The sequence below is a fragment of the Primulina huaijiensis genome, chromosome 11, assembly GCF_012295235.1.
Source record: "Primulina huaijiensis isolate GDHJ02 chromosome 11, ASM1229523v2, whole genome shotgun sequence".
Classification (NCBI taxonomy): domain Eukaryota; kingdom Viridiplantae; phylum Streptophyta; class Magnoliopsida; order Lamiales; family Gesneriaceae; genus Primulina; species Primulina huaijiensis.
Genome location: NC_133316.1, coordinates 2,271,310 through 2,295,943, shown reverse-complemented (window position 1 = coordinate 2,295,943; position 24,634 = coordinate 2,271,310). Strand labels below are relative to the sequence as shown.

The window sequence follows — 24,634 nt, the reverse complement described above, 5'->3', positions numbered from 1 at the left end:
ATTTATTTTAATATAAAACAGTAGTTGAACTTGTGATTAATTTAGCTAATCATTTGTTTACCTGTCACGTCTACGCTAATTGCAGAAAGAAAAACTACAAAAAAATAAAAATAAAAAAATGTACGGCTTTCAATGCATTTGTAGACCTGGAATGGGTTCCATCTGTTAGTATAAGCTAGAAATTTACTTCTACTTTAAATTAATATTAGGGAATTTGATTTGTCAACTTGACAAATTGTTATATAAATATCTCCACGTTTTCAGGGGAATTAAACTTATTTCAAAACAATAAAAAAAAGCTGTTAATTGTAAGATAACTTTTTTTGGGGAGCAATTATAAGACGACTTTTCTATGTCCGATCATGACAATTAAGTATATCAAATCAACACAAAACTTAAATGAAACGGTTTCACATGTCAATTTTATTAGATAAATATTCTATTTGAGTCACTAATAAAAAATTATTATTTTTTATTGTAAATATGAAGAGTGTGACCAAACTAATTATAACAAATTATTTGTATGATTTGATTGAAACATGTATAGATAATGAAAATGGATAAATTTGTTAAAATTAATATTTGCCCTTAGTTTTTTTTTTTTTGGCACATATTTAATTTTAATATTTACGTGAAGCCCAAATTGAGGAGGGGATTTGATTGATCCTTACAGAAATTAATTAAGTATATTATAATTATAATATAATAAAATAATAGCTTTAGAAAGAGAAGGCAAATGTGCTGCGGGGACTAGTCCAATGGCCTTTATGTTCACCAAAATCCATTATTATTATTATTATTATTATTATTATTACATGGACGATCAGGATTATATGTTAGGTTACACATTATTTTTGAAATTATAAAATTTTCCCAAATCTATTTTTTAAAAAACAAATTTCAATTAAAGTGTATTTGAATGATTTTGTAATTTCAAATGTAATGTGTAAACTGACGTATAACACTCATTGAAATATATTTTGTATTAAAAATTCAAATTTATATTTATTTATCCTTAACTCAACCAAATTTCTAGATTTATCCATAAGTAAATTGGAAAAATACAAAAGTGATAATTCTGTCCACATCTTTTGAAGTTTGTTATATTTACAAAAAAAATTCAACTATATTTAAATGTTACATTTACTCTCTCGAGGTTGATGAAAACTAGCATGTAAATCCAATAATTTCATGAGTAGGTATCTGTTGGGGAATTACACCCCGAAGCGATGCCAACCACGATGATAATAGTACCCAAAAATTGCGGAATAAAATAACCAACAAGAACACAAAGATTTACGTGGTTCACCCAATATAGGCTACGTCCACGGAGCAAACTTTTATAACTGGAAGAAATATTACAACAAGTGTATACACCAATACACTCAATATTTCTCACACTCCCAACCCGATTATACCGAGAAAATAATTTCTCTAACTCACACAAAGAGAATTCCCGCACTCAAGAAAAAAATACACTCTTTTTTTCTATGCACTCTCTTTTTATAAAAGCTAAAAAGCTTTTGATTTTGGGATACAATAACTGAAAGAATTGAGCTCTATTTATAACTAATTCTCTCCAGCAACTTTTCATATTCTTTCGATGTGGGATTGTGAGAAAGCATCTTTTTATTTAATACGTGGGCCCCACCCTATTTAAATAATCAAACCTAACAATTCTCCCACTTGAAGACTTGATTTCAATCATGTCTTCACACCATCAGTGCAGCAGCTCATACCTCCTTTGTTAGTCCAGGAGACCAACTGAAGTCAAACACAACTTCAGTTTTTCAANTTTATCAAAGCTAAAAAGCTTTTGATTTTGGGATACAATAACTGAAGGAATTGAGCTCTATTTATAACTAATTCCCTCGTCCAATTTTTAAAATCAATCGATGTGGGAAAAGATTTTATTATTATTTTATTTAATGTGGGTCCCACCACATTAAATAAAATCTTACCTAACAATTCTCCCACTTGAAGACTTGATTTCAATCATGTCTTCACACCATCAGTGCAGCAGCTCATACCTCCTTTGTTAGTCTAGGAGACCAACTGAAGTCAAACACAACTTCAGTTTTTCAATGATAGCAGCCTTCGTGAGCATATCAGCTGGATTCTTGCTTTCAGGAATCTTCTCAAGCTTCAAGACTTCATTCACCTGATCTCTAAGGATCCCCATTCCAAGGATTTGCTTTGCAGCACCCAAATCCTTCAAAGCAAATTCCTTTGATAACTCTTTCTCGAGTTTATCAATCTGCTCCAGACAAGCTCCTGCTATCAACATATCATCTACATATATCAGTAGTATGATATAATAACCATCAAGCTTCACATAACAACAGTGATCAGCCTGATACCTCAGAAAACCATCATTATTCATTACACCATCAAACTTCTTGTACCACTGTCTTGCTTGTTTGAGACCATACAAGCTCTTCTGAAGTTTGCACACCATTTTCTCTTTCCCTCGTACTTCAAATCCCTGTGATTGATTCATTTCTTCATCTAGGTCACTGTGAAGAAACGCAGTCTTTACATCCAACTGCTCCAGATGTAAATCTTCTTTTACCATCAATCCAAGTACAGTCCTGATAGTAGTTAACTTTACCACCAGAGAGAAAATATCAGTGTAACCAATGACTTCCTTTTCACCTTTTACACCAAGTATTTCTTTGTACCGCTTGCTACCGTCATGTTCTAACCGGTACTCCCACTTGCTATGTAAAACCTTTTTACTTTCAGAAAGTTATGACAACTCCCACATGTGATTGGATGACAGTGAATCCATCACATCTTTCATGGCTAACTCCCACTGTTTAAAGGTCTCAAATATCCGATTTATTTTTCACAAAATAAACCCAAAATTTCCTGCTCGAATCGTCAACAGTAGTGCCATAATATCTTGAGTGATCTCCAAGGGATGTCACAGGAGATGGTCCACATATATCAGTATGTGCCAGCTCCAAATCCGCTGATTTCGGTTCTCTAACCTCTTTTGAAAAGCTCACCTTTTTCTGCTTTCCAAAAAATACAGCTTCACACAGCTTGTTTTCAACGATCTTTAATTCCGGTAGCTTTCCGTTTGAAACAAGCATCTTCATTCCCTTCTCACTCGTATCCCCAAGCCTACTATGCCATAGACTTGAATTAGCTCCAGCATCCACAGCCGCTAATTTATTTCTCAAACTGGAAGTCATATAAAGTGTTCCAGTTTTCTTTCCTCGAGCAACAATCATGGCTCCCTTTTTCACTTTCCAGGAACCATCACCAAAGGTCACCTTATGACCTTCGTCGTCAAGCTGTCCTACTGAAATCAGATTGTGTGTCAACTTTGGTACATGCCTTACTTTGTTGATTTTCCAGACAGATCCATTTGTCATCTTCATCCGGATATCACCCATACCAACAATTTCCAAAGGTTTTCCATCAGCCAGGAAAACTTTTCCGTAATCTCCCGCAATGTAATTATCGAATACATCACGATTACCAGTGGTATGAAACGAAGCTCCCGAGTCCATAACCCAAGAATCAACCGAGCTTTCCATGGATAGTAATAGAGCATCATGTACCTCCTCAGTAACAACATTAGCGTCGTTCTTTGTTGATCTGCAATTCTTTTTCAAGTGACCAGTCTCACCACAGCTCCAGCACTTCACATTCTTTTCAAAATTGCTTTTGTCTTTTCCGTTTCTCGACTTGGATCTACCATGCCATTGGTTAAAACTCTTTTCGTCACTCCTGCCCCTTCCTCTATTCTCGAGATTTAGAGCAGAACTTGATGATGTTCCTTCACCAGAATCCATCCTGCGAACTTCTTCAGCAAGAATTTGATCTCTGACATCATTGAATTGTAGCTTTCTTTTTCCAACAGAGTTACTAACCGCTGCCCGCATTGGTTCCCAATTGTCTGGTAAAGACGCCAAAAGAATAAGTGCCCGAATCTCATCATCAAATTTAATTTCAACCGATGTCAGCTGTGAAACAATCGTGTTGAATTCATTGATGTGTTTAGCCACCGATGCATCTTCTCTCATCTTCAAGTTAAATAACTTCTTCATGAGATATACTTTATTATTTGCCGATGGCTTTTCGTACATGTCCGACAAAATGGACATCATCTCCTCCGTTGTTTTTGCCTCCGCCACGTTATGTGCCACGTTCTTCGTTAGGGTCAATCGTATTACACCTAACACTTGTCGATCAAGAAGCTTCCAGTCATCATCCTCCATCTTTTCCGGCTTCTTTCCAGATAGAGGTTGATGCAACTTCTTGCTATACAAATAATCAATAATTTGTAGTCGCCAGAACGTAAAATCTGTACCGTCGAACTTGTTGATACTTGGTCCCGATCCATCATCTCCGGCCATCACTTCTCTAGCCTTAGCAAAAAGTCTAAAAAATCTTTTCTGATGTGGAAGATCAGACAAAGCTGCAACCACAGAGCATACTCAGAATTCTTAAGAATTTTCACAACAAGGCTCTGATACCAGTTGTTGGGGAATTACACCCCGAAGCGATGCCAACCACGATGATAATAGTACCCAAAAATTGCGGAATAAAATAACCAACAAGAACACAAAGATTTACGTGGTTCACCCAATATAGGCTACGTCCACGGAGCAAACTTTTATAACTGGAAGAAATATTACAACAAGTGTATACACCAATACACTCAATATTTCTCACACTCCCAACCCGAGTATACCGAGAAAATAATTTCTCTAACTCACACAAAGAGAATTCCCGCACTCAAGAAAAAAATACACTCTTTTTTTCTATGCACTCTCTTTTTATAAAAGCTAAAAAGCTTTTGATTTTGGGATACAATAACCGAAGGAATTGAGCTCTATTTATAACTAATTCTCTCCAGCAACTTTTCATATTCTTTCGCTGTGGGATTGTGAGAAAGCATCTTTTTATTTAATACGTGGGCCCCACCCTATTTAAATAATCAAACCTAACAGTATCTTGTGATACGGTCTCACGAAGTTTTATCTATGAGACGGATCAACCCTACCGATATTCACAATAAAAAGTAATACTCTTAGCATAAAAAATAATAATTTTTCATGGATGACCCAAATAAGAGATACGTCTCACAAAATACGACTTGTGAGACCGTCTCACATAAGTTTTTGTCTAATTTCAAACATTACAAACTCCTCTGTTAAATTTATGTTCATCTTGCATTTTTGGATGTTAAATGTAAGAAAAATATAAACAAAAGGGGTGTATGTAATGTTATAAATTATTGGATTTATTAGTTATTTTTCACGAATTTTAAAGGAGATATATGTTATATTTAAATATAATTTTTTTTATTAATATGTTAAACCTCAAGAGAGGAAAATGTAATTAACTCTATACAAAATTCAACACTTATAAATTTCGAAGATAGATTAATCTATAATTTTTTTTTACCTTGTGATGCGCACAAAACCTATAATAGGTGAGACTACATACAAAATGAAATTAAACTATGTATGTTGTTGAATCACCATTTTTTCGCATAATTTTCTCAATTCAATCCCTCTTTCTCTCCCTAACTTTTCAAGAAGAGGTCTAATGTGTAATGGTCTCATGGATTTATATTCGTGAGACATATCTGACGTGGTCTACACTTGCAATGAAAGGTAATACGTTATAAACAAAAAAATAATATTTTTATACTCAAATCGTCATATATCACACAATATATTTTTAACAAAAAAGTAATATTTTTCACTAAAATCAACATATATTACACAATATTTATTCATAACATAACATAACATAACTAACAAATATGACATTTTTGCAGTTAAAAATAATATTTTAGATATAAAAATTAATATTTTTCACTCAAATCAGCTTATATTATTCAATATATTTTCATATCATAACTAATAAAATAAATATTTTTTCAATTAAAAATAATATTTTGGACATAATTAAAAAATAATACTTTTTATATACCGAGTTGAGCCGACGATCTATCTCACAAAATTAGTCTATGAGACGATCTTGCATGAGTTTTGTTATTTTTCAAACAACAAATCAAATAACAAAGTATTTAACGATTAACATAATTATAAATATTTCTATATTTATATTTTTTTTCTTTCATTCAACCTAAACTAATTATATATGATTTAAAATGTTGAAAAATTTAGTTGTTGACATATTAAAAATTTTGTACTTCAGTATTTTTAAGGTAAATTAAAATTTATTATATTAAATTTATATACATACACACACAGAGACACACGGAGAACATGTGCGTTGAGACTAGTTTCAATTATTTACAAATACCAAATCGAATTAATTAATTAATTAATTAATCCAGAGATTCAATAACTGCAATTACACCCCTAAGAGATAAATGATATATCTAATTTAATCACTTAATTAACTAAAAGATCAATAAAGAATCCTTAGGGTATCCCATCTTCTCCAGATTCGGGCTCACGGCGAACTGCAGCATCGCCGGCGGGCCACATGCCAAAGCCAACGAATATTCTGACGCCTCCGGAATATGCTCTCTTAAAATATCTTCAGTAACATGCCCTCTGCTATATTGCCACCCTTCCTTCTCAGGTTTTGACAACACGTACCACAATTTAACCCTTTCGGGATGTCTCTCCGCCCACTCGTCAAGCTCAGCTCTCAGCAGTATATCATCCTCCGTGCGATTCGCGTACACCACGTACATCTCTGTTTTGTCGTCTCCATCCTTCAGAATCGCCTGCATTACCTGTAATTGTAAAGAAAAATTTTCAATTTTAAATTAAAAATGAAGAATTCCTTATTTTTTTTCTTGAAATTTACCTGATAAATTGGGGTGATTCCGGATCCGCCGGCGATCATGGCCAGTTTTTTGGCGAACTTTTGTTTGCCGTGAACTAGGAAGTTACCTTTTCCTGTGTACTCGATGTGTCCCAATGGACCTTTCACATCTATAAACGAGCCCAGTTCCATGGAATCCAAATACTGAGTCATCAGCCCGCCGTTGGGGAATTTCGGGTTCACCCCTCTGAAGTAAATCTTGACCACTAATTCGAAGTATCCAATGGTATCTACTCTGCTTGATGGAGTATAGGCTCGCATGCACAACTTTTCATCAATGGTGGCACAGATGAATATGTGTTTCCCCACTGGTAATCCCAGTACTTGATCCTCATTGGGCAATGCAAATCGGAAAAGCCTAACGTCATGCGATAGTATAGTTTTTGCAACGAGTTTGCAAGGAGTTTTCTGCCGAGGAACAAGAGCCACGCTTCGCATCGATTCTTTAATCGGCTTTAAGTTGAGATCGCCAGGCGGGCCGTGAACTGAGTTGTTAGGGGAAGAATCTGCCGATGCATAGCCAGTGGTCATCAGCTCTCCGATTCTGTATTCTTCGAGCATTTTCTTGGCTTTATCAGAGTGAATGGCGTCAAATTCTTCCGTACAGTCTGTGCCAGCATTGATGAGGATGCTGTCTGTGCCTCCGGGGTGTTCTTTAAGGAAGCGGGTGCAGTCGTAGACTTGGCCATGTACGATGATCCATGCGGAGTCCTCGGAATTGTTCTTCTTAACCTCCGATTCGGAGAACATTTTAGAGTTGGTGTTCATGAATGGAGTTGAGGTGCTTTTCTTCAGTGTTTGGGCGTCGTTTGAGGATTTCTCGAGGTGACTCTCCTTAGCCATCCAGCCTCCAGATTGGTTTCCCGGTTGAGTTGGGTGCTCGAAGACGATCCCGATTTCTCCTTTGTGTGGTTTGCAGACATTTGTTTTAACTCTAAACCAGCAATTATTCATCATACCCTGAAATTTGTACATGTTGCCATTACATTTTCTTTCATCATTAAGCCAGCTGATTTACTAGTGACAAAACAATAATCATTTTTCTTTCTTTTTGTATTGCTAATATTAGATCCATAAATTTGAAGGGGCCGGTGTTTTACAATTTTTTCCTACAACACTCGCTGCTTTAATTTTGGTATGAGCTTATGTGCGGTATGCATTATAGAGGTGGTTACCATGAGATTCCAAATGAGCTTTTCCGGTTGTGTGTTGAGGGTTTCGTCCCATGCCCGAACAGCGATTTCCTTGGCGCCGAGGATGTCCAAAACCTCGACCTCAAGTGACCAAAAACACCAGCACCAGTATTTGCCGTACTTGTTAGGCTTTTCGGGGTGGTCGAGGCTGCTTACATGCCAAGTTTCACCTCCATCCATCGTCACCTCTACCCTTGTCACTTTCTTCCCACCCCCTACATAGTATAAGAACAAAGGGATCATAAATTCGAATATAGGAATGATATAGATGATTTGAGTAGGATCGTAGTATATATATCAAAATGCATGTGTTCAACCACTTGAAGGGTTTTTCTAGCTTCTTGATATCAATATACTCACACACACACACACACACACAGAGAGTAATATAATTCTATATGACAGATAATAATTAATAATATACTCTGCAACGTCTAAATTAATGCATGAAGTTCTTCAATCTTGTTCAAATGAATAAAGAAGAGAGGACGTAATTGATTACCTGAATATGCGTAACCCCTCAAAGTGTAGGGTCTCTGAGTTGTCCAGGAGTTAATGGGCAATATTTCTTCATGACACGGGGTCGTAATTACAGAGTTGATGTTGAGTTCGTTGATTATATATTCAGGTTTGTACCACCATGCTGCAACACGCACAAAATAAATAAATCATAATATATATCTATATAGTGATAGATAGATATATCATATATGTATATTTATACCTTCAGCATTTGCAAGTTCAGCGTCAACATGCGAAGGAAGAACCCTATTATCTCTGTAATGGTAATAGCTCTCCGACTCCTTTGTAGTCACAATTATACGCTTTAACCATTTCACCATTCTCCCACCAATAAACCCTGGAATTATGACCCGAACTGGAAACCCGTGATCCGGGCTCAACCTCTCGCCGTTTTGCATGTATGCTAATAAGATGTCCCTCGAAGGATCTATCGCTATTTGTTTCTTCAAACTCGTTCCGTACTTGGAGCCGCCTCCGCCTGGCAGATCTTCCGCCCCCTCAAAGCACACGTTCATGGCGCCCTTTTTCTTGCTGAAAATCCCGCACCGCTTTAATACGGAGCATAGAGGCACTCCCCGCCACACCGAGGTGGAGATACCGGCGGCGCCCCAGTTGAATCCTATAGTTTTTTTCACCATGTTTTGCTCTTTGCGGCGGTTTCCCGCGCAAACGAGGGTGACGGGGAACTCTTTGCTCGGAAACTCTTTCACCAATTGATCCATTGTGAAAATAGTGGGGCGTTTCACAAGACCGGAGACTTCGATGGTCCACTCACGCCAACTTGCTTTCGGGACCGACCCGTGGTTCCTTACGTAGTGGAGGGGAACCGGGGTGATGAATCCGTGGTGCATGAGCCTCGGAAGCGGCGCCTCCGCGTTAAAGGGGTGTTTTCCGGTGAGCCGGACCATGGACGAGTTCCGCTCGACCCAGTTGTCGGCTGTGGACTCGTCTCTTGAGTCAATAACAGACGGTTCTAACTCGGCGTTCGCTTTCTTAATGGCTAATATATGTTTCTTTTCGTCATCGTCATCGTCATTAGAATCATCGGATGAATAATCTACTCTCAAATCGTTATTTGTAGATATTGTTGGAAATGTGAAATCTGGGGAGGTAGGGATGCTGTAACCGCGGACCGGGGAGCCCGGCCGGTGATGGGTTGTTGAACTGGATTTGAATGGGCGGGGTAATTTGGACAAACTGGTATGTTTCTCGACGGAGGCCGCCATCTTAGGTCTGGTGAAATGAAAAAGTAAGGAATATTGGAAAGGACTATTTTTCTTATTTTTTCCAAAATTTGAGACCATGTGGAGAAGTTTATATAGAGAAAATAAATGGTAATTCTTTTCATTAAATTATATTAAAAAATGTCCTTTCCTGTGGTACAGGCACCCACCTCGATCATTCTTTTTCTATGAGACGCAAAAGATCTTTCCCAGAGTTTCCAAAGTGCATGCATCAAAATTATACAAGTTTACATGGTCATTATCTTTTTTGGTAATTTAGCAAGTCATTTTTAAGAGTATGTTTTTCATAAGACGTTTTCACATATTTTTATTCGTGAGACGGATCACTCATGTCCATATTTACAATAAAAATTAATATATTTGACATAAAAAGTAATACTTTTCGTGGATAACCCATATAGAATATCAGTTTCACAAAATTGACCCGTGAGACGGTTTCACTGGAATTTTTGTGCATTTTTAATTATGAGTACTAATAAAGACGCTGTTGATGTTAAATCGAAAAAATGATTAAATTTGTAAATAAAACAAATATAGCAAATTGATACTTAAATTTAAAAAACATACCGAAGAAAATAGCAAAGAGTCAAATAATAAGTTTTTTTAAAAAATAATTTTTCAGAGATTCGTCTAATCCCGCATGTGAAAGCTCACATTCATATGTTACTAAGGTTTGAACTTGACTTAGTTCATATAGGGTGAGAGGTCTATGGCATGGAAGCCATGGGTTGGAACTGCGAGTAGAGATCTCGACACTTGTCTAGTACGGGATTGGAAGGGAAAAATCGATTCTTAATTTTAATCGAGACGGAAATTGGATAAGAAAGTTATGGGACATGTTTGTACCTGATATACCAGAAAAACTTTATAATATTCTACTTATTTGATGGATTTAGATTAATACCTAGGGGGTTATGGTTTGTGTGTTGTGCACGAGACGTGGCGGATGGAGTGTCAGCTCTCAAGAGCCAGATAACAATTCAAGAAAACATGGGTCGTCAAAGTTTTGGGGGTGGGTGGTAACAAAAATTAAGAAGGGTCGCCATTCCCATTTCCCAACAATTGGGGAAAGTGGCCGATACAAACCAGTGGGGGTATATTTTATATATGGAGATATTTATTTGATTGCCTCTTGGGGAGTTTTGGAGTCGCTTTTCATTTTGTGTTCTCAACTTTCAAGTTTCAACTCGTTCACAAAAAACCGAGAAATAACCCGAAGGAGGTTGGGGGCGTGGATAGTTGGAATATATTTTAAAGAATGATTTATTAAATAATATTTTTGACAGGTGACAACATAGGACAATGAGGTGGATTATTAACCCTTTGATTCCAATTGGAGGCATGAAATACCATGAATTATAACTCAAAATAGAGGGCATTTCATCTCATTTATTAAATTTCTCTCTATTTTGTTTGGATTCATGAATTTGATTTGGAAATTTGATTTGAATTGAAGCATTTGATTTGGAACGTTAGACACTCGCCACGTTGAGTGTATTTAAAATTCATATATCATAATTTCTATTGAAATTGCATAAATTATATTCTTGTTGAATGAAAATATGTCATGTACATGTATTTTAACACAAAAACTCTTGTGAGACGTCTCACGGGTTAATTTTGTGAAACAAATATTTTATATGGGTCACCCACGAAAAAATATTACTTTTTATGTTAAATATATTAATTTTTATTGTAAATATGGATATGATTGATATGTCTCACGAATAAAGATCCGTGAGACCGTCTTATGAAAGACCTACTCGTATTTTAAATAGTATGGAAGGCACTTGCACTTTTTCCTGGCTTTTGTGCCCTAATAATTTTGTCTAAAATATTAGGGGAACCACGATCTTTAGTTCTTAAATGAATGCTTTAAATCTTTATATACTGGCCATCTTATTTATAGTATTACACACACACTAGCAATCAATAAGTGCAGTTTTTTTTAATAAAAAAAATGGGTAATAATTCATTCTAGGGATATTATTTTTATAAAAAAAAAGGGTAATAATTCATTTGGGTGATATTAAAAAATGAGTAATGCTACATGTACAATCAAATTTGTACAACATTTCTTATAACACAAAAAATTCAATACAAAAATTCTATTTATCAACATCTCATAATAAATTCAATGCAAAATCTCACGATATAATAACAAAATCTCACGATTTAATTGTTGTAAATATCGTTGTATAATTTTTTTGGTTGTACATTTATCATTATTCTTATAAAATTTGAATTTGGGCATTAAATATTGCTTCTATGACAAATGAGAAGAAATATAAAGTAGGAACAACTAATTATAAATCTGGGTAAGAAATCCAAGTGCAAAGTTTGAGGCATTGATCACATTCACTCACCATCAACTAAGTCACGGCTTTGCATTTTCTCAGCAAGAAGCAGCTTTCAAAGTTCAAACCACATACCGCTGATTAAGAGACATCATGAGTACTCTCACTAGGCCAAATGATTTCTACAAGTACTTTTCCATTAATATCGGGAAAACAAAGAAACAGATCCAACATAAGAACAAGAAACTGTCTGCCAAGATGATATAGAAAGAAACATCAAGTTCTAAGCTGGAGGGATATGCAAATGGCATCCCCCGATGACACATGAGATAGTGTCAGTAATCTGGTACAATGAATATAAGTTTGGGGATTAAGTAAATAGCTTGAAGATATGCAGATGTAAGCACGAATACAAAGAGTGGAGAAATGCAGGCTCTGTTGAAAAGAATATTACAATTTTGAGTGCATGATTACAGCAGAAGAAAATTTGGATTTTTTTCTGTATCTCTAAAAATAAGTATTGCCACTTAACTATATATCTCAGGACCATGATGACAACAAATAAGATGAAAAATAGTTAGAAACAAAATTTAATGATGATAATAGTTAGCAAAACAAATTCCAATCTTAGTATCGAATTTCGGAAACATTGAAGAGTAGCATCTTTAAAAGCATACACGAAATGTAGAATATTTGTGGTGTTATAAACCAGGGAAATATTTTATTTTATTTCCCAAACACTGACCTTGGCAACAAGTTCACATAAGACGAAGAAAAGTCGACAGAACAAAAATGAAACATATGTGTCTTAAATCTTCTTGAGAGGTTCTCAAACAGTAGGGGAGGCGAGGCGGCCCATGTGTACCTTGGAATTCTCCAAGGTCGTGGTTGAGTCGCCTCCTATTACAATGGTGAGGCGTGAGAAAGGCGTCTGAAGTGTTGTTTGACAATAGACACGGGTTTTTCATGCAACAATGCATTCCAAGTGGTGTCACCTGATGTAATCATCGGAATTTTGGATAAAGACACCTCAATATTGAAACACATGTCCCTGTAGAATGATATATTTAAATACATGATCAAAGGTCTTTCAAATCACAAGAATTGTTAATGAATTAAACAATCTAGCAGCTTAACCAGATGGTTTCAGCCTGTAGCAATCAGTATGCCCTGAATTGTATTTGCCAATATGAAATTAGAACTAATCAAAACAATCAAGAACTCAAAGACACGGAGAATTATGTGGTTAAGCCGTAAGGCTTACATCTATGGGAAAACAATCAAATCTTTGTTTATTGATCACAAGTTTACAAGAAAGAATTCTCTACACATATGAATCAATACACTCCAGAAACTCTCGTTTACAAGTTTCTCTCATACCTCTCAATATGTTCATTCTTCGTCTGGTGTAATGTTGATTCTTGTTATGAAAATCGTGAGCTTTCCTGTCTGTCCAGGAGCTTTTATAATCTCACTCATATAGACAATAGCAAGCCTTTTTCCTCTCTATCCACATAGCCTCTTTCTTTTTGGTCCACCAATTGTAACATACATTGACTTACTTATCAAGTCATTTGTTTCTTCTACTCGTGTAAACCCCAGATTTGCTATATCCAGAAGTTTTCTTTGCTTTGGTACTCATCGACAATCTCCACCTTGTCTTCCAAAGATAAGATGTTCTCCAGTCCCCCTTTCTGGCTACTCTTACTCCACTACATTAACTAATTAGTTCAAGCGATGCTTAAACTTTGCCTGAGGTAGTTCCTTTGTCATCATATTTGCAAGATTCTCACATGTTGAGATTTTAGCCACCTTATATAATATGTCCTTTTGATGTAATATCACTCACAAAGTGTAGCTTGATACCAATGTGCTTACACCTTTCATGAAAAACTCAGTGCTTTGTGAGATGTATAGAACATTGATTGTCACAATGAACTGCTACATGTTCTTGCACTATAAAAAATTCTTCCAGAATTCTTTTGAGCCACATTGCCTCCTTAACTCCTTCGGTGAGAGATATGTATTCTGCCTCGGTTGTGGACAAGGCCACCACAGATTGTAGAGACGTTTTCCAGCTAATAAAAGTTCCATAAAGAGTAAATATAAAACTAGTGAGCGACTTCCTAGTGTCTAGATTACCAGCATAATCTGAGTCCATGAAGCCAGCCAATGGTTGATTCCTCTCATCCTATATTATGAACATTAGTCCCAGATTTGATGACCTTTTCAAATATCTCATTGTCCAGTTCAGTGCTTCCTAGAGTAATTCTCCTGGATTGACCATGAACTTTAATTCTACACTCATAGCATATGCAAGACACGGTCTACTACACACCATGCTATAAATAATATTGTCCACACCATTATCATATGGTCTATTCTTCATGATTTCTTTCTCACATTCACTTGTTGAAGACTGATTAATAGATAACTTGAAGTGCCGCCCTATTGGAGTATTCAAATCCTTTGATTTATGCATTATATACCTTTGAAGCACCTTTATGATATTTGCCTTGAGTTAGGAATATAGCCATTTTTCTTCCTGTCCCTTTTAATATGCATCCCAAGTATCTTTTTGTTTTTCCTAGTTCCTGTTGGGGAATTACACCCCGAAGCGATGCCAACCACGATGATAATAGTACCCAAAAAATTGCGGAATAAAATAACCAACAAGAACACAAAGATTTACGTGGTTCACCCAATATAGGCTACGTCCACGGAGCACTGCAACTTTTATAACTGGAAGAAATATTACAACAAGTGTATACACCAATACACTCAATATTTCTCACACTCCCAACTCGAGTATACCGAGAAAATAGTTTCTCTAACTCACACAAGAGAATTCCCGCACTCAGGAAAAAAATACACTCTTTTTTTCTATGCACTCTCTATTTATCAAAGCTAAAAAGCTTTTGATTTTGGGATACAATAACTGAAGGAATTGAGCTCTATTTATAACTAATTCCCTCGTCCAGCTTTCAGAAAAAATCGATGTCGGATATCAATTTTCTTAATTTTTAATTCAGCGGGCCCCACCTCACCTAAGAGTTCCTTCATCTCAAATTCTAAGCATAACTTTCCTTTGAGAGCTTGCAAGTCAGTTTTACTTTTTCTTGCAACTAACATGCTATCAACATAGACGAGTAGGAAGATCTTGGGCTACTCCATGTCATTTCTCAAATATACACAACTATCAAAGTTGCTCATTTTAAAATCCATTTGTGTCAAATTCATCAAAGCTCTTATAGCATCGTATAGGTATAGGACTTTGTTTGATTCCATATAGAGATTTCTTCAACAAATACACTTTATCTCTATTGTCAGTTGTTATAAGACCCTCATGTTGATCCATGAATATGGTTTATTCTAAATTTCCATGGAAGAATGCGGTTTCAACATCAAGTTGCTCCAACTCTGGGTCCAATTGAGTAACTAAGGCCAACATTATTCTGATAGATGCATGTTTAACAACGGGAGAATAGATTTCAGTGAAATCAACACCATCTATTTATGTGAATCCCTTGGACACTAGCCTGACTTTATATTTCACATCACACTGCCCTGGTCCAGAGTCTTTGATCTTGAATATCTATTTGCATCCCATCACTCTAGAAGTCTAGCTTTATTTCTTACAACTGATCAACTCTCATTCATTTGATTCTTAAATACCCATCTAGTTCCAATAACATATAGATTCTCCTATCAAGGAACTAGATGTCAAACCTTGATTCTCTTAAACTAATTAAGTTCTTCATTCGTTGGATCTATCCAGTTTGAATCACATAAGTCATCATCAATATTATTAGGTTCAAGTTGGGATCCACAAAGACGTCATGTATGAATTCATCTATCATTTATTTTCTAGTTCGAAGAAGGGCGATCGAATTACCGATAACCAGCTCGAGTGGATAATTCTTATTCCACTGGAAGAATGGTCCAAATGAACTTGGATTTGGTTGTTGAACTTCTGGATCTTCATTAGTTTCAACTTCATCTTATTCTTGATGTTTTTCGATCTAGTGATCAATCACCGACTCAACTTCTTCAGCGGTCTGATTCTATGTAGGTTCTTCATAGATTGCTGGACTTGCTTCAGTTATGCTTCCAACCGTTCTTCTTAAATCTATCTCATGATCACTAATATAATCAAGGTTAGTATCATCCAATCTATTGCTCAAATCATGTATATTGTTACTACTATTATCATGACAGATAGAAGATTCATCAAATAAAACATGCACAAATTCTTCAACGGTTAGATCTATAATTATAAACTCAATAAACTTTATTAATCGAAAAATAACATAAGAACACACCAACATTAGATTTAACACCAAAAGTGGTTAGATGTGTTTTATCGTTATTGTGAATGAAATACTTATAACCAAATATGATAAATATGATATTTCTGGTTGTTTTCCTATCCAGATCTAATAAAGAGTTTTCTCATGATTCTCTTAATCATTGATTTGTTCTGTGTATAACATGCAATGTTGACAGCTTCTTCCCAAAACTTCTGAGATATAACAGATCAGCTAGCATGGTTCGAGCCGCTTCTTTGAGTGTTCAAACATTTTGCGGCTTTAATTTTTTCCAAAACATCTTGAACTTCAGATGCTCTTGTCTGAACTACTTGAAATGATCAAGCAGTCTTAAAGCCTGAAAATACAATTAAAGAACGGTTGGATCTGAAACAACTTGATGTTGTTATTTTGTCAATCACAAAATACTTAAGGTAATAAAAATATTCTAATTTTTTAGATTTTTAAAATATTTCATAACTAGAAAGTATGTTTTCTCATAGAATAATCATCAAAATAATCAGTGGGAAAAATTATAAGAAAGAAAACGTAATTTTTTACAAGTCATATTTCAGGCTTAGTGCCTAGTTAGGACATTATTTATGCTAACCGGAAGCTATAAGATCGAGCTGGATGACACAAATACAGCAATCGACAGTGTACGATTAGCATAGATAACGTTTGAACTAGCTTAGTCTGCCTGAAGTTTGACTTGTTGCAAATTGAATTTTCTTTTTAATAACAGTTTTATTTGCTGGTCATTTTGTTCACTAGTTTATGATATATTATCAAAATACTCCAGTTCGCCATATTTTCATATGGTGCAGAAGTGTTCGTGCAACTTTTATTAAAACTCAATGTCTAGGATGCTTATTTAATTAACATGTGAGAAATGTGCATTTTCTGTATTTCACAGGAGGATTTGATGCAAATAACTCTTAATTTTTTAAAAAAATTAAAAATTTATGCATAACTACTAGAGAAAAATGTAATTTGGGTGAGTTTTTTATTTTTTTGTTGTCAATGTATTTTTTCNTATATATAAAATTGTCAAAAATATTAAAACTTAAATTTCACAAATAGATACGTTGGTATGAAGCTAGTCTTCATTTTCACTTTCCATTTCCACCCATCCTCTTGCCATTTTATCAAAATCCCACAAAGAGACTCAGAAGAACAACCCTCACTATTTTCGTATACCCATCCTTTTTTTTATTATCATTACCATTTCAATTTTCAAAACTTCGCTTTATATATAATCCATTCAATTACCACTATATATATCTCCACTTTAACAGAAATATAAACTATAAATTTTCTTGGAATAATAATCGCAGAATGTCAATGCTAGACCCCAATTCGCAGCAGCAGCTTCCACAAATACAAACAACTCAACAAGCTTACACTGCACATTCGGGCCGGGGGCCTGTGGGGCCGGTCATCGGCGTGCTTGCAATGATAACTGTATTGGGTGCGCTAGCGGTGATGATTGGGCGGCTTTGTTTGGGCCAAAAGGTGATGGGGCATTTGCAGTACGATATTGAAGGTTGGGTTGAAACCAAATGCGCCTGTTGTACTGATGGCCGGGTCGAACCACCTCCGGCCCGTTTGGTGGTGGAGCACAGACTCTTCGGCGGACATGTCGGGAAGGCGCCGCCTCCGCCGCCGCGAGAGAGAGATGAAGAATCGAGGGGAGAAGAGGTGCCTGAAAATAGTAGGGGGAGAGCTCAACCGTGACCTTGTCCTTACGAGTGAGTTTCACTCTGTTTTTTATTTATTATATTTTGCTTTTTGAATTCGACAATGTGATTTTTGAATTTTATATACATTATTGGTTTCATTCTTCAGCAATCTTGAAATATTTAACGCCATTAATTAGGAGTGGATCTCATGTGAGACCGTCTCACGGATCTTAACCTGTGAGACGGGTCAACCATACTCATATTCACAATAAAAAGTAATACTCTTAGCATAAAAAATAATAATTTTTCATGGATGACCCAAATAAGAGATCCGTCTTACAAATACGACCCGTGAGACCGTCTCACACAAGTTTTTGTCTTAATTAGAGCTATAAAAGGGATATTATATTGTTAATCGTGAAAATAATAAATTTTATAATCAATGTTTTGGAAATCAAATTTGGTGTCATAACTTGAATTAATATATGGGAATGAAAAATAAAAAAAATAAAAATCAATTTTTATTTCCCATTCACATTTCAAAAATAATCCGATTGAGTTCAATTTGGCACGTTAATTCACAACATTGCAATAATGAAAAACGATTGATATTATGTGAATATGTTTTCGCTTTAAAATTTCATTTAGTGGAGATTTACAATTCAGATTGTGAAAATTTACATGTTTGGTTAGATTTGTGTTATTTCTCAGTTCAAATTATGAGTTTTTTTTTTTTAAAGAATGTTTTTGAAAGGTTAATTAATTATTTTTTAAAAAAATAATTGAAGTGGAAAAGCTTCCACAAATAGAGAGAGGTAGCATTGATTGCATATTCTATTAGACAAAAATTTGTGTGAAACGGTCTCATGAGTCGTATTTAGTGAGACGGATCTCTTATTTGGGTCGTCCATGAAAAGATATTACTTTTTATTGTGAATATCGATAGGGTTGACCCGTCTCACAGATAAAGATTCGTGAGACCGTCTCCTCCTACTCATTCCATTAATAGATACATCATGCAATCCAACTAATGTCAAATGATTAATATATTGTCATCAACCGTATTCACTTTTTTACCCATCAATAATATAACATTCATTTGTTCGATAAATTATCTTGATATACTTCAACACTAATTTGGTGAAATTTGACTTTGACCATGTGATTGTTGGGTCTAGTGAGGTTGAGAAATTTAGTCAGAAATGGTCTATTTCATATTTATTTTATACATAAAAATTAAAATAACTATTATTTCCCAAATTAAATTATTTTCGTGCGGTATATAAAGATTATCAGTGTGTGTATTTTTCAAACGAGCCATGGAAATAATATTGACAAATAATCGTGTGATCAAATATGAATTTTAAAATTTTACTTTTATTTCTCGAAATAGACATGATTCTAAGCGCCTATAGCGTGTTTTTAATCAATTGAAAGTCAGTTTTCTTTTTTAAAAAAAAATAAAAATTTTATGCTCGACTAAAGTCAATTTTTCAAGGGTCAAATGCCCTGTCGAGTCGTGGACAGTAGCAACATATAATCTCGGCTTCACTTTAAAAATAAAAATAAAAAAATTAGAGAATATATTTTTTGAACAATGAAAAGTATTTCAAAATTTTCCATAAAAAAAATATTTCAAATATATTAATTATATATACATGATATATATTATTGGAAAATCATATACAACATGCTCCAAACGTAATTTAATTTCAATTATAAGTTTCAATATCAAAATGAATAATACCCGATTGATGAAATAAATTCAATTTATTATAATCATCGGGTCGTCCTCAAATTATATGAATCACACATGATTTTAGACAATCCATACGTTTAAATTATATATGGGATATTTCCATTCAGTGATCAACTAAACAGGCGACGTTTGCGTATATTTTCTGAGAATAATTTCTCATCTTTATAAACAAAAACCAACAGTATTATTTGATTTTTAAATTCTTTCACAAAACCACTACATTTAATTCAAAATTTCATCATTTTCTTTAAAAATATATATTCTATCATTATACATTGTATGACACCATAAATACGTTTCAAAACCTTTAAATACTGAATGCAGACCAAGCCTCCTTTTGTCAAAACAAACTTGCCAAAACATAGGAAAATGACACCTTGTATAGTTGTATGTCCCAAGCTTGTGAACTTACGAAGGAAGAAGGTTTCTAGTTGGTGTGACTATGAATTACAAATTATAGTTATCCACTCCTAAATCTCTCAGTGCATCGGTTGCAGCATCTTTGCAGATCCGGTGGCTTCCCTTCGCCTTTCTGATTAATTGCTCGATGCCATTACCAAGCAAGAGTTTTCTGTAGGTTAAACCGAGACTTAATAATCTCGAATCAATAAAATAACCTAACTATACATCAGCATAAGTGTTGGGTTACCAAACCTTCTCACCTGTTTTCTTGATTTCTAACCACCAGATTCCGGATCATGAAACAAGCACTCCTTTGCAGTTGATCAGATTGTGGAAACCTCTGCATTGCTTGGATAGCAAGTTCTCCAGCTCCCGCTTCAATTGCAAGAGTTGCATTCTCGGGGGATCTTAAGCATAGTGTACATATAATTAACATGACCTATCCCAAGTCAAACAAAAAATGAGTGCCTGGCAAGTGGTAATCTACGTCGCGTTTTCAGATTTCTCATTGAATCACATGACAAGCAATATGTTGGGAAGCAACAATTGGTTCTGCTGCTACAGCGATTGAATCCTAGTGTCTGGCTAGAGGTTTAAACAAATTGAATTACATTGTTGCCTCTGGTTGTATATTTGATACAATGGCAAACATGTAATGATGGTTCATGAGTTTCACACCTAGTTACAACAAAAATGCGTGATTTGTTTTATTGCCAAAGTATGAAGTATGGACAACTTCATATTATATAATGATGGTATTCATGTTTGAAGCTAAATATTGGCTCAGTTTCTGACCTCTCCTTGCTTTTAGAAGTCTGCACAATCTATTCTCATAAGTTGGGAGCAAAAAAATTTAGCACCAAATTATATGGTCACCTCTTGAAGCACCAATGGATCATCAGATAATCTTGTTGAAAGGTTTATAAGCCTGTCCATGCCACCCTGTTCGACAATAGCACTCTTATTCTCATCACTTCCTGCCAGCTAAACAAACATAATATGTTAGACGTTTGCTGAAGAATGCATATCATGCCAACATAGATTTTTATAAAGAAAGCTAAGAACCATATCTGAAAATAGGTATATGCTATGTGGAGTATTAATTGTCATACTTTTCACCTTAAACAAAATAATCTCACACAGCGGGGTACACCTCACATTATGCATTTGGAGTATAAGCAATATAATATGAACACTGAAAACAGTAAGAGATTTAAAATGTTGGTGCAAAATCACTTGCAAAATGGATCCTTGTGCGTGCATGGCCATGTGCCAGCATATATGCCTTTCTAGTTTCTCCATGTGAAAATTTCAAGAACGACAATAAATTTAAGAAAATAAGACAATTGAGGAGAAATCCTTAGTATAAGGGCAGGAAATGACAGAGCATATGGCAGTGTATCTACACCCGATCAATTGGTTATTGCTTTCTCAAATGGAAAATATGTAAATAAACAGAAGGAACACCACTACGTCTGTAAAGGAACTCATTCATTCTTAATGTGAAACAATGTTTATTAAAATTAAGCTTGGCCCAGAGAAAGGCTAAAAGTATCAGTAGTCCTGAACATAAAAATTGCACCTTAGACAGCAAAGAGCAGGAAGCTCTTGCTACAGTGTTATTGCCCTGTAGACCACTATCATCAATGCAATGGAGAATCATATTGATACCATCATCATAAGCAATCGACCGGCAAATCTCATCCTGCAACAATAGACATCTCTATGTTAAAAAAAATCAATTATGGAACCTTCTCATTGCGTTTCTTGATACAAGAAACATATGCTTGATATTACAACCTAGGGCAGAATGAATACTAGCATTCAATTACTAAATCGCGTTCATTTTTTTCACTTGCCTTCAAAATTACAAATTTTGATGGACCAATATCACCAAATATCATACATGTTTCATGTCCCCCCAAATGAATGCATACACTACATGGAAATCCGGCATCATGAAAGCACGCTTTCACATTTCCATGCCATTTGGATGTCTAGATTTATACAAACACAAATTCTCCTTAGGACAATCTAATGCTTGAATTTTAACTCTGAGTAACTTAGCTAAATAGAGATCAAAGACAACATAAACCATGCAATCTTTAATCCACCAAAATTTTGGTTCACAATATGAAAAACAAGTCACTGACTATTTGATGCAACTAAAGATCTCTTCATTCACACAAAAGAACTTACATTGACAGCTACAGCCTTCAAAGCTATGCTCGCAGATATTAGACTAGGTGAACTGAGTCCTTCCCGAAGTGAGTCCACGAGAAGTTTTGAAATTCCCAACTTCGCAAATTTTCTAGCATAACCAAAAACCTAAAGCCAAAACACTATATTAGTTGGAATGCCTGGAAAAATTGCAAGGTACAGGATAATAATTTAAAATCAAATAATTAGGTATCAAAGCCACTTCCAGGGTTAATATCAACATTATTCGCGTCTAGATGTGAGTGTTTTTACTCTACTTCCACTTTTTCCAAATGCAACGATAACGACACAAAATTATAGATCTACCTGTCCTGGACACGTTAACACACAGTCTCAAGATTCACTTACTTGCGAGGCTACAACACGGTTGTCATCAGATGTTAAGATGACTCGAATTGCATCATAAATGTTTGGAATGCTCTCCCCATTATGTTCTTTCAGAATCTCGACTATAAGCTCATCAATTTTTAAGTCCATGAATGACTCCTTGAGAACTTCGTTGCCACTTGCAGCAGCAGCAACTACAGAAAAAGAACTATCCAAGATGCTCGTATCTTTTCTTTCCTGGCTTAGAATACCTACGATAATCGTTGGGCCGCCATTCTCCCTAAATATTTCAGAGCTTGGAAGATCTGCTTATTACAAAGTATATAAACATCAAGCTAACAAACATATATATGTGTGATAATACACCGTTATATGCTTTGAATCAAAAGGCATTACACATTAGTTCAACTTCAAGATACTTCAATTATTTGGCGCCTCAGGTAAGTTTCAAAGCTCGTTATCACGACCAGTATGGTAAAGCACTTAAGATTTCCAAAATATGCAGATTTGAACTCATGTAACTAGACTCAAGGAACTACAACTAAACTTTAATTTCTAGTTACAAAAACTGTATCACTAAGTATTATACCATGAATTAATGATGTCAAGGCATTCAATCCAGAAGACAATCTCGGATCGTATTCATCACGCAGCTTGATACAAATAGAAATCACCAATTCCAGCGCTCCACTCCTCCTGGCAATGGCCGCATTCCCTGATCCCTTATCTCTGCATAAACCAGCTAATTCATCCAACAATACCACAATTTGCTCCGATATCTTTTCCTCTTTCAATCTCTCCAAACACACCATCACTGGATTGCTCTCTCCGGGAGCACAAGTCACAACCCCTGTATAAAACAAGTAAAATGTAGAAAGGAATGCAATAAATGAAACAGAAAAATTATAATTAAATCCGATTTCCAGTCCTAACCGTTGAGATCGACGCCTTGGAGGGTAAGGGTTTGGATGGCGTCCTGGAGAGCTTCTGCAGGTTCCATACCGAGGTCATCAATGTTTTCCCGAACCATTTCGTCGAATGCTTGCTGTGATATAGTTAGCGCCGCCTTCGGTGGACCCATTTCTCGCCGGCGATCGACCGATCTGCAGCTACTGCGTCAACCGTGTATAATATACAACGTTCGTTGGTTGTGTCCGCTGTGCGGGAAGATATTTGGATTTCGGAATTTTGTTAAATTGTGGGCTGATAATCGATTTATTTCCAGGCAATTTTCTATTACATTTTTTGAATTTTCCAAAAACTATTTCGTGTATAAACAAATAACCATGTAGGGGTGTTCATCGGTCGTTTTGGCTCGGTGTTCAGTTTTTTATTTCGATTTTTTCGGTTTTCGGTTTTAGAAATATATAATCCGATATCCGAACTATTTTTCTTCGGTTCGGTTCGGTTTTTTATCAAAACGATTCGGTTAATTCGGTTTTGGTATAATTATTTAAATTAATAATATAAATATATTGTAAAATATAATATGTTAACTTTCTACTTGTTTTTTACTAAAATATTTAAATATAAGGTCTAAATTAATTAAACAAACAACAATCAACTAAAAATTGTTCAAAATAGTTTTTCATTCACTAAATATCATATCAAAATATATAATATAAATAAAAATATAAAAAAATATTAATTTAATGAAATTTCGATTTTTTCGATTTTTTCGGTTTTGACATATATAATCCGAAACCAAACCAAATAAACTTTGGTTTTAACACTTATATCTGAATTACAAAATTCGGCTTTCGGTTCGGTGTTCGGTTTTTTCGATTTGGATTTTCGATTTTTTCGGTTTTATCCGAAGTTTGAACACCCCTGTAACCATGTACATAAATTGG

The 24,634-nt window shown here is 35.1% G+C and overlaps 2 protein-coding genes across 2 annotated transcripts; both read right to left on the bottom strand.

Moving 5' to 3' along the window:
• Nucleotides 1–6,255: 6,255 nt before the first annotated feature.
• On the bottom strand, nucleotides 6,256–9,814 carry LOC140987379 (nitrate reductase [NADH] 2-like). Its single transcript, XM_073455856.1, has 5 exons — nucleotides 8,746–9,814; nucleotides 8,524–8,664; nucleotides 8,004–8,236; nucleotides 6,811–7,788; nucleotides 6,256–6,736 (listed from the first exon to the last, which is right to left on the bottom strand). The coding sequence occupies exons 1-5, from the start codon at nucleotides 9,767–9,769 to the stop codon at nucleotides 6,395–6,397; spliced, it is 2,718 nt and encodes a 905-aa protein (XP_073311957.1). The 5' UTR covers nucleotides 9,770–9,814; the 3' UTR covers nucleotides 6,256–6,394.
• A 10,239-nt stretch (nucleotides 9,815–20,053) lies between these two features.
• LOC140988994 (uncharacterized) lies at nucleotides 20,054–24,021 on the bottom strand. The gene is made up of 8 exons (XM_073458143.1): nucleotides 23,715–24,021; nucleotides 23,371–23,631; nucleotides 22,803–23,086; nucleotides 22,434–22,562; nucleotides 21,817–21,939; nucleotides 21,111–21,218; nucleotides 20,495–20,673; nucleotides 20,054–20,403 (listed from the first exon to the last, which is right to left on the bottom strand). The coding sequence occupies exons 1-8, from the start codon at nucleotides 23,860–23,862 to the stop codon at nucleotides 20,280–20,282; spliced, it is 1,356 nt and encodes a 451-aa protein (XP_073314244.1). The 5' UTR covers nucleotides 23,863–24,021; the 3' UTR covers nucleotides 20,054–20,279.
• Nucleotides 24,022–24,634: the final 613 nt, after the last annotated feature.

Coding starts and splice junctions, on each gene's coding strand:
- LOC140988994 (XM_073458143.1), bottom strand. CDS start 23,862: ATGGGTCCACCGAAGGCGGCGCTAACTATATCACAGCAAGCATTCGAC. Junction 23,632..23,714: donor CCAAGGCGTCGATCTCAACG/GTTAGGACTGGA, acceptor TGTTTTATACAG/GGGTTGTGACTTGTGCTCCC. Junction 21,940..22,433: donor TGAAGGCTGTAGCTGTCAAT/GTAAGTTCTTTT, acceptor CTATTGTTGCAG/GATGAGATTTGCCGGTCGAT.
- LOC140987379 (XM_073455856.1), bottom strand. CDS start 9,769: ATGGCGGCCTCCGTCGAGAAACATACCAGTTTGTCCAAATTACCCCGC. Junction 8,237..8,523: donor GAGGGGTTACGCATATTCAG/GTAATCAATTAC, acceptor TATACTATGTAG/GGGGTGGGAAGAAAGTGACA. Junction 6,737..6,810: donor GAATCACCCCAATTTATCAG/GTAAATTTCAAG, acceptor TTACAATTACAG/GTAATGCAGGCGATTCTGAA.